This window comes from Sesamum indicum, linkage group LG9 (assembly GCF_026168435.1).
Source record: "Sesamum indicum cultivar Baizhima isolate 11 linkage group LG9, ASM2616843v1, whole genome shotgun sequence".
NCBI lineage: Eukaryota > Viridiplantae > Streptophyta > Magnoliopsida > Lamiales > Pedaliaceae > Sesamum > Sesamum indicum.
This window is the reverse complement of record NC_142665.1, coordinates 17732471-17742327: the sequence shown is the minus strand read 5'-3', so window position 1 is coordinate 17742327 and position 9857 is coordinate 17732471. Positions and strand designations below refer to the sequence as shown.

Sequence of the window (9857 nt, the reverse complement as noted above, 5' to 3'; positions counted from 1 at the left end):
AGTCCAAAACTTGTTTGTTTATGTACAAATAAATAGAATTCTTTGTTTCAAATAATTCTATGCATAGGACACTAAACAAACGACAAAACAAATTGAGTAGCGATTTTAATAGTGTCACTAATTTTATACATCTATATTTATACTATATATAAAAAAAATTAATTATGCACATTATATTTTCTTTTTCTTATTCTTAATTTTGTTGATATCTTTTTTCTAAATATTTTTTAAAATTATTGTTATACTAATTGTTCGTTGCTTTTAAGAAGGAATAATCTCAATTGAACAAATAAAAAGTAGTTATGAAAAAACAAAGTTCTGATAAAAAAAAATTATTCAGCAATTTTAATTTTTTTATATGGCAAGTGCAATACACTTGCAGTGTAATTGTTGTACAATTTAGAAAAAAATAACTAATCACATAATAAGTATATTACACTTACTTGGTAACAAGTTTCCTCCACTACAAGAAACTCTAACCCAAATTGAATTTGACCAAGTTTAGATTAATTATATGACAATTATAATACACTTAGACCCCATTACTTTGAAAATCGTATTCAATTTACTATATGAGAATGTGACCATTCACCTTTCCAGAGTCCAATTTTTACGTAATTACGTAGGTATTAATTTTTCGTTCACCCAACATTGATTTAGAGAAAATAAATATAACAAAATTATCTACACTTTACATAAGTTATATTTAACTCGAAGTTATATCTACACTAAATTTGGAAGGATGATAGAAACACTAAATAGATGTTATATCATCCCAATTAATACGGGGTTTTCTAAACTAATCCAAGATTGTGACAACCAAATACATGAAATTTATTACACTTAGAAACATTGAAAAATATGAAAATTAGAATAAATAAAATAGAGAATGCCAAAGTTATGGCATGTGATGCGGGTGTAGCTCATATGGTAGTGCGCTCGCTTTGCATGTGAGAGGCATGGGGTTCGATTCCCTGGGATTGATTTCCACGCTAATGCTATATCCATTCAAATTTCCTTGTAGATGCAGGAGGTGCTTTAATTTTCCTTCAGATTTTTGTCATTTTGCTGCAACTTCATTGTTAAGGCAAGGGTGAGAGTTTCAGACATTATTATGAACTTGAATTAAGCAATTTTTCTCTTCTCATCTCGATTTTGTTCTTCTCTTTCCCACCCCCATTTCTTGGTTACTTTAAATTTCTACAATTTTATCTTTGTTCATATCAAAATACCTGGGTTTCTTCACACAAGTTAACAGTAGAATGGACTTTTCGCAGCAATTTTTGTTATGTTGTGGTTTCAGTTTCAGCAAGAGTTTGCAGACGCATAGCAAGGAAGAAGACGCTGACTCATGCTACTGATTGGAAGCTGACTCATTTATTTCTTACACTTGTATTTCTCATGTATTTGTAAACACGCCTCTATTAGTTAGGAAAACGCTTTCACTTTGCAGTTAGTTTGTTAATAAGTAGTTAGACACAATTATTTCTCTCAATTTGTATATAAGCTTTCTCTCATTTCTACAGAAAACTGATTTGGATTTTCTCACTTTCTGGAATGAATAAACCTCAGTTTTCTTCATAATTGAAGATGTTGCAATACACGGCACACACATCTGATACTTCACATGGTATCAGAGCCTTCTCTTGAAGGTCTCTGGATACGTATCTCATACACTTCAACCTTGATTCGACATGGCAGACACAGGCAGAGCTAACAGACAATCGACTCTGTTGGGAATGGACGCAGGTGAAACTGGAAGACAGTTAGTCCCCGAGGGACTTCAATTCCACGGATCAGATCATCCCAGAATGATCCTCGTGAGCACATTGCTCACGAAGACCAATTACCTTACTTGGAGCTATGCGATGACACGAGCTTTATGAGCGAAAATGAAGTTAGGATTCATTAACGGTACGTATGCTAAACCATCTATTACGGATCCTCATTTCGAACAATGAATACGTGTGGATAGTATGGTAACAACTTGGATGCTTAATTGCATTTCCAAAGAGATCGTAGGAAGTTTTATGTATGCGAAATCAGCGAGAACTTTATGGTTAGACTTAGAGGAGAGATATGGGGAATGCAATGGCCCTCTTTTATATCAGTTAGCGCGAGATCGCGTCCTTGACGCAAGGGAACAAATCAGTAGTAGAATATTTCTCTAGACTGCGAGTGATTTGGGATGAGCTAGACGTGTTGATGCCTGTACCTCAATGCACTTGTGGATGTACTTGTGGGCTTTTAAGACAGCAGCTGATCAGGCAACATTTACAAGACTCATCCAATTTCTTATAGGCTTAAGTGAAACATTTGATCATTTACGTGACCAATTGCTTGTGATGGACCCTATACCGACGATAAACAAGGCATACTCGATGGTTTTGAGAGTTGAAAAACAGAGAGAAGTTAGTATAGAGGGGGTTGAAAGTGGTGAGAGCATGGTGATGCAAGTACAAATAGGGGGCAGAAGGGACTATACGCCGAAATGTGGTCAGCAAAAGGCTTATGCGGATAAGAGAGGGATGCATTGCAGCAACTGTGATCGATCGGGACATATGAGAGACACTTGTTTTAAGCTCCACGACACTCCAGAATGGTATAAGGAACTGATAGAGAAGAGGAAGAAAGAGGCAGGTGCTGCAAAGGCCTTCAACAGATCTCAAACTCACAACATAAAGCACCTAGCCAAGAGGTTTTACTACAGGAACTCATAAGATTGATGAAGAAGGAAGAGGATCATGGACAAATACACGATGATCCGTTGCGGGCCAATTATGCACAGCTTGATAATTTTGCTGGTAAGAGCTGTATATCCTCTAGTTTTCATGATAATTCTTCAAATTTCTGGATAATTGACACAGGGACGACTAACCACATGTGTGCACATAAGCATATGTTTCAGTCTTTCCTATCCTCTTCTCAGCCTACACTCATATATCTTCCTAACGGGACTATGCAATCTGTCACACACAAAGGCACTATTAACTTGCATCCTCACCTTACTCTCACAGATGTGCTTTTTGTTCCACAATTTCATCATAACTTGTTGTCAGTTTCAAAGCTCTGTTCCCACTCGAATCTTGAGATGAAATTTCACTCTTCTTGTTGTCTCTTACAGGACCCAGTGACTAACAAAGACATAACCATAGGGAGGCTCTGCAAGAACTTGTATGTACTGGACAAGTCGTCCTTTGACCCTACTGTTATTGCTTCTTTGAACTCTATTATAGTTGGCTCTTGTACCGTCCCAGCACCTTGCGATCACACACTATGACATAGGCGACTGGGACACCCTTCATCGCTTACTTTGAAACATTTACCTGACATTGTAAGTGATAGTAATACATTTGAACCTTGTACTGTCTGTCCTCTCGCAAAACAGAGTCGTATGCCTTTTCTTTCTTGTGAAATAAAGTCTACACAAATCTTTGAACTGCTTCACATAGACCTTTAGGGCCCCTATCGTACTCCTACTCTAAATGGTTGTAATTATTTCCTAACCATTGTCGATGATTTTAGCAGGGGCACTTGGACTTTTTTGCTTCATTACAAAGCTCAAGTTCATCATACATTAAACATATTTTTCAAAATGGTTCATACACAATTTGGTGCTAAAGTTAAAATAATTTGGTCGAATAATGGTACAGAATTCACTAGTAATACATGTCAATCCCTTGGCATAATCCATCAAAGAACTTGTTCCTACATGCCACAACAAAACGTGTGGTGGAATGTAAACATCGACATATCCTCAATGTGGCGAGAGCTTTAACTTTTCAAGCCCATCTTCCTTCAAAATTTTGGGGCGAATGCATACTTGTAGCTACACATTTGATAAACAGACTCCCTACACGCCTTCTACAATGGAAGTCCCCTTATGCAATTTTATTCGGTAAACAACCTTCTTATTCTTGCCTTAGAGTATTCGACTGCCTCTGCAAACACCTCACCCTCAAAACAAAAATTCGAACCCCGTGTTCACAAATGCGTCTTTCTTGGGTATAGTCAAAACCATAAAGGATACAAGGTTTTAGATTTGCATACTGATCGCATTTTCTGTTCTCGTGATGTTATTTTCCACGAGGGCATTTTTCCTTTTGCTTCACCTAATCACCTCCCTGTTCTTAAAACAAATGGCCCCTGTTCTTTACCTATATGCGATGATGAGAGTGACATTGCTCCTGGTTCTCCACATTTAGCTCTTCCAGAATCCCAGCCACCTTCTACACCTAATATCCCCTCTCAGTCGTCCCCGGATTCATCCATTTCCCCCATTTCTGTTTCTGCCCCTGCTCCTCGACGATCACTTCGAATTTCTCATAAACCGACCTGGCTACATGATTATGTGTGTCACTGTGATCTTATCTCTAACTCTACTTGTTTACCTTCACATTATACTTCTACACATATGTCGTTCGTTGCTTCTTTGTCTTCTATTTAGGAACCTCGAAGTTATTTTGAAGCTAGCTTGGATACTAAGTGGGTTGCTGTTATGAACGAGGAGCTTGCAGCACTTGATCGCAATCACACTTGGACTCTTGTTTCACTGCCCCCGGGGAAGAAGGCTATTGGATGTCGTTGGGTCTTCAAGCTGAAACTTAATCCCGATGGGAGCATTCAACGCTATAAGGCGCGCTTGGTGGCCAAGGGATATAACCAAATCGAGGGGGTGGATTATTTCAACTTCTCGCCCATTGCCAAGACAGTTAGTGTGCGAGTTTTGTTGACCGTTGTTGTGGCTCGTGGCTGGCCCCTTTGGCAATTGGACGTCAACAACGCTTTTCTCCACGGCCACCTTGATGAAGAGGTGTATATGACCCCTCCTGATGGTTACGTTTTGGCTGCTCCTGGACAAGTTTATCGCCTACATCGTTCACTCTACGGTTTGTAACAAACGTCATGACAGTGGAATATTGAACTAACTACAAAACTACAGGATTTTGGCTACTGCCAGTGTCTTCATGATCATTGTCTTTTCTTGAAGGTTACCTCTCATTGTTTTGTGCCCCTTTTGATATATGTTGACGATATCTTATTGACAGGAGATTCGGCAGAAGAGGTTGCTGCACTTAAGGATTATTTGCACTCCCTCTTCACCATCAAAGATCTCGGTTTTGCGAAGTATTTTTTGGGCCTTGAGTTGGCTCGATCATCTCACGGATTGATTGTCTCTCAACAGAAGTATCTTGCAGACATACTTGCTGACACTCACCTTTTAGCTGCTAAGCCTACTTCAACTCCACTTCCTCCTGGCCTTCACCTCACTGATGCTGCTAGTTCTCTATTGCCTGACCCCTCTGCTTATCGCCGTTTAGTGGGACGCCTCCTCTATCTTGGTTTCACTCGCCCCGACATCTCTTTTGCCGTGCAGCAACTCTCGCAGTTCCTCCAACACCCCAGGTCCTCTCATTGGGACGCAGCCTTGTACGTTCTTCACTATCTCAAGGGGTCCTCATCTCTCGGCTTGTTCTTTCCTTCCACGAATTCTCTTCAGCCTATGGTTTATACTGATGCTTCTTGGGCCTCTTGCCCTGACTCCCGCCGCTCACGGGATATTGTATCTTCCTTGGTCCTTCTCTCGTTTCCTGGAAGACCAAGAAACAAGCCACCGTTTCTCGCTCCTCCATTGAGGCCGAATATCGTGCCATGGGGTCTGCCGTTTGTGAACTTTTGTGGCTCACCTATCTCTTGCAAGCTCTTCAGGTCTGTTTCACCTCCCTTGTCTCCTTTTGGTGTAATAACCAAGCTGCCATTCACATCACTGAGAACCCCATGTTTCACGAGCGCACGAAGCACCTCGACATCGACTGCCATCTCGTTCGTGACCAGTTCAAGTTGGGTCTTATCCAGCCTTCCCACCTTCCTGGTAGCGAGCAGCTTGCTGATTTATTTACCAAGTCCACTTCTGTTGCCGACTTTACTCGCCTTTTTGTCAAGCTGGGCTTGGCTCCCCCAAGCTCCATCTTGAGGGGGGGGGGGTGTTATGTTGTGGTTTCAGTTTCAGCAAGAGTTTGCAGACGCAGAGCAAGGAAGAAGACGCTGACTCATGCTACTGATTGGAAGCTGACTCATTTATTTCTTACACTTGTATTTCTCATGTATTTGTAAACACGCCTCTATTAGTTAGGAATACGCTTTCACTTTGCAGTTAGTTTGTTAATAAGTAGTTAGACATAGTTATTTCTCTCAATTTGTATATAAACTTTCACTCATTTCTACAAAAAACTGATTTGGATTTTCGCACTTTCTGGAATGGAATAAACCCCAGTTTTCTTCAGAATTGAAGATGTTGCAATACACGGCACACACATCTGATACTTCACAATTTTCAGTTCAAGTAACGATCGATGATTTCAACTGAGGTCGGCTTCTTCCTGTAGACTGGCTTCTCGCGGCGAAAAACTGATTGTGAGAAGATGGCTTCCTTCGAACAATGGAGAGGCTTCTTCCAGTATAGTAAATTTTCAGGGTTAATTTGTTAGAACTTTGGGTTAATTTGTCTGGAAGAAATTTACAAAAAAGATAGTTTTGGGTTTTTTTTTTTTTTTATATATTTCAATTTAGGGAAGATATTTTAGTTTTCGAGCCAATTGTCTTTTTGCTATGTTTATCAAATATTACTATTCGTAGTAAAAAGTCAAAACACCACATCCTCCAATGCACCTTCTTTTCTTATATTAGATGATTTTTTCAGTAACAAAATGCACTCGCAGCAAAAAATTGAGACAACATCGTTTTAATTGAAATTATTGCTACATAGTAAAATTCGTAATAAAAAGTAGTTTTTACCACAGGATATTTAGTGTAGCAAAAAGCATATTTTCCTATAGTGTTTATAAGTTCCCCGAGACCGTTTCACATCTCCTAAGCACGTCTTGTGCTTCAAAATAGATAGCGGTGTCATCCGCAAATAGGAGGTGGCTAACATGCGGTGCCAATTGGGCCTTGTCAGCTGAGAATTGCATTGTCCCTGCATCCATTCAATTGGTGTCTGATCGATCTAAATTCTAAAATTGGGGCTGTTTATTTTTGTTGTTGAAAAAAGTGGTCGATGGGGCCCTTTTGGCTAAAATAGCTAAATACGATAAAATGATGAGTTTCATTAAACATTTACCGTAATGGTTAAATTGCGGAATGTAAAAATGTACAACTCGAATTAATTTGGTGTTTACACTGTATGATAACTGTCGGGTTAAAAATTGTCCTTTCAATGATATTTTTAAATTGAAGATACTTAAATTGTTGACAAATTTTTATGCATCGCCGGCACGAGGACCGTGCGATCCGTCGAGTTGTCATGATCCATTGCAGCAAGGGGCAGAGCCCGTGTCGACCTTTTATCTAATAAATGCATCCCTTCCAAAAGTCTAGGTTTGTTGCACATATTAGCTCTAGAATTACTACGGTTATCCGAATAACAGGTACCATCAAACAAATTATAACTGATTTAATGAGTCATTCGCAGTTTTACAGTCTGAATTAGTTCATACTTACACATGTATGGCTTAATCTTTGAGACAAGCATATGACTACTGGCAGGATCAACCAGGTACCATTCCTCACTGACTCCGTCTGTGCATCCGAATTTCCTTATCAATTTTATTTTAAGTACAAATCCGATAAAAATACAATTTTTAATAAAAGTTTTAAAATTAAAATTCCATATATTAAAAATAGATTAGTAACCAATAAAATATTTAGAACATTCAATATTTTTTTCATGATGAAAAAACTAAAATTTTACCTCAATTTTATTTAATCACGAGTAATAATAATTATGAAGCATAAATTTTTAATATCTGATTTGTGGACTAAATTAGATATTGTAATCAATTGCGCAATCAAGTCTGCAAGAATATATCTTCCTCCCTCTCACCAACCCTAAAGAAAACTGACATAATTTTCATATATTATTATGATACTAGAAAAGGTCACACCCCAACAGTGAAGTAGGGTTACTACAACAGCACTCATCTTTTAAAGAATATAATAAACTCTCTCTCTCTCTCTCTCTCTCTATATATATATATATATCATAACAAAGGGTTGATCAATTCTTGATGTGCTGGGAAGAACAAAAGACAAATATATAGTCTTCAAGGGCATTTAGGGCCGCCTTCTTTAGTCTTCCAATTGTTGTAGCAAGCGCACGTCTGCTTGTTGCCGTAAGTGCCCGGCGGCACGCACAGGCACTTCGCGCAGCACTTCAAGCAGAAAAACATGCATGGCTTCTTGTGCGACGTCGCCGAGCACCGGTACGTGCAACGAGGCCTGCATTCTGGAAAATCACACTACAATATCACTGTTCCAATCTTGAATTTGGGTGATTTTTTTGTAAACAAAATTTCAAGATTCAAATATAAAATATATAAAATTTGAAAAACTTGCCAACGAGCAGATTAACCCCTGTAAAAAAAAATAGCAATTTACCTCCTTATATTTTTTAAAATAAAGTTCTTAATTGCTATTTTTTTCTAATAGGGAGTAATTTTTATATTACAAGGGGTAAATTGCATTAAATCTGATAAAATTTCATTGCTGCACGTATAACATTTAAATAGATAGATTTCGATTTAAATGAAAGATTCAGAAAGGAGAAAAAAAATCCATCGACATTTAACAAAATATATTTCAAAATTAAATTAAAGAATTGAAATCCTTCAAATTTAACATAATCCAAACAAATGAAGTGAACTTAAAATTCACCATAACTACTCACAATTTAAAATGTAAATATATATATATATATAGGGTTTTTTAAATTTTGAGTCCTAAGAATTATTCAAACAATTGAGTTTAATTAATTAATGAATCTGCAACTCAAAAATCTTAATAGTTTTATGTATATATACCTTGAGGACGAAGGTGATTGTATCCCTGTAAAATGGTAAGAAGCAAAAGTCAGAATTAATAGAGAAGAGGATAATTTTATATATTCATATATAATTACTGCAGTAAATTTGTATAAAATTTAAGCAATTACATGATAACAACAATATTAATAAATTTATTTAAAATACAAGTGAAAAATCAAATAAACTTACCTGAACCAAATTGGATAAAGAAAGCAAGACTATGATGAAAAGCAGCAGGAGTGTAGTGTAGGGACGTTTGGCACTCATCTTATTACTTTTCTCTCAAGAAACTAAAAAAATCAAGAAAATATTTATGTGGAAGAGATGTGTAATTAAATTAGGGTTTATGAGTGTGAGTGAAGAATATGGGAAGTGAATATTTATAGGGGAAAATGGGGTGGGAAGGTCATAAGTCCGAACCATTGTTTGAGGCGTTGATTTGGGGAAAGTTAAATTGCACAAGAAAAGTTCATATAAGATATGTTGATGCGGAAACGGCGCCGTGCTTCTTGTTCTTGATTTGGTATCATTATTTTGGTATGGTTTTTGTGTCCTCCCCCCCTCCCCCCCACTTTTTGTTTGTTGAGCCTAAATTAAAAGGATAGTTAAAGTATGGTGTAATTATACGTAAATTTACTGTAGTTTAGAAAATTACATCTAGCACCCTGAGGTTTACTTTCCGTTAGTCAAATTTCACTGAATGTGTTAATATTAACAAAAAAAATTGAGAAAAAATTTATATTTACCCTCGATTGATTGATTACTGATCTTATTGTAGCTCAAATATTTTTTTTCGGACTAAAATACCCTTATACCGGTGAAGATATACCTCCTCACATGTGTTAGCGCATGAAGATGTATGATGGTAATTTGGTCATAAAAAAACTTATATGACCTGCAATCAGGGGCTAATATAATTTTTTTATTTTTTTGTTAATATTAGCAAATCTGGTGAATTTTGACTACCAGGTGGACTTATTTGTTAGACGTAAGCAA

At 37.3% G+C, this 9857-nt stretch overlaps 1 protein-coding gene across 1 annotated transcript; it reads right to left on the bottom strand.

Moving 5' to 3' along the window:
* Positions 1-7888: 7888 nt before the first annotated feature.
* Positions 7889-9229, bottom strand: LOC105178221 (protein RSI-1). Its single transcript, XM_011101646.3, has 3 exons — positions 9051-9229; positions 8859-8883; positions 7889-8284 (listed from the first exon to the last, which is right to left on the bottom strand). The coding sequence occupies exons 1-3, from the start codon at positions 9126-9128 to the stop codon at positions 8103-8105; spliced, it is 285 nt and encodes a 94-aa protein (XP_011099948.1). The 5' UTR covers positions 9129-9229; the 3' UTR covers positions 7889-8102.
* Positions 9230-9857: the final 628 nt, after the last annotated feature.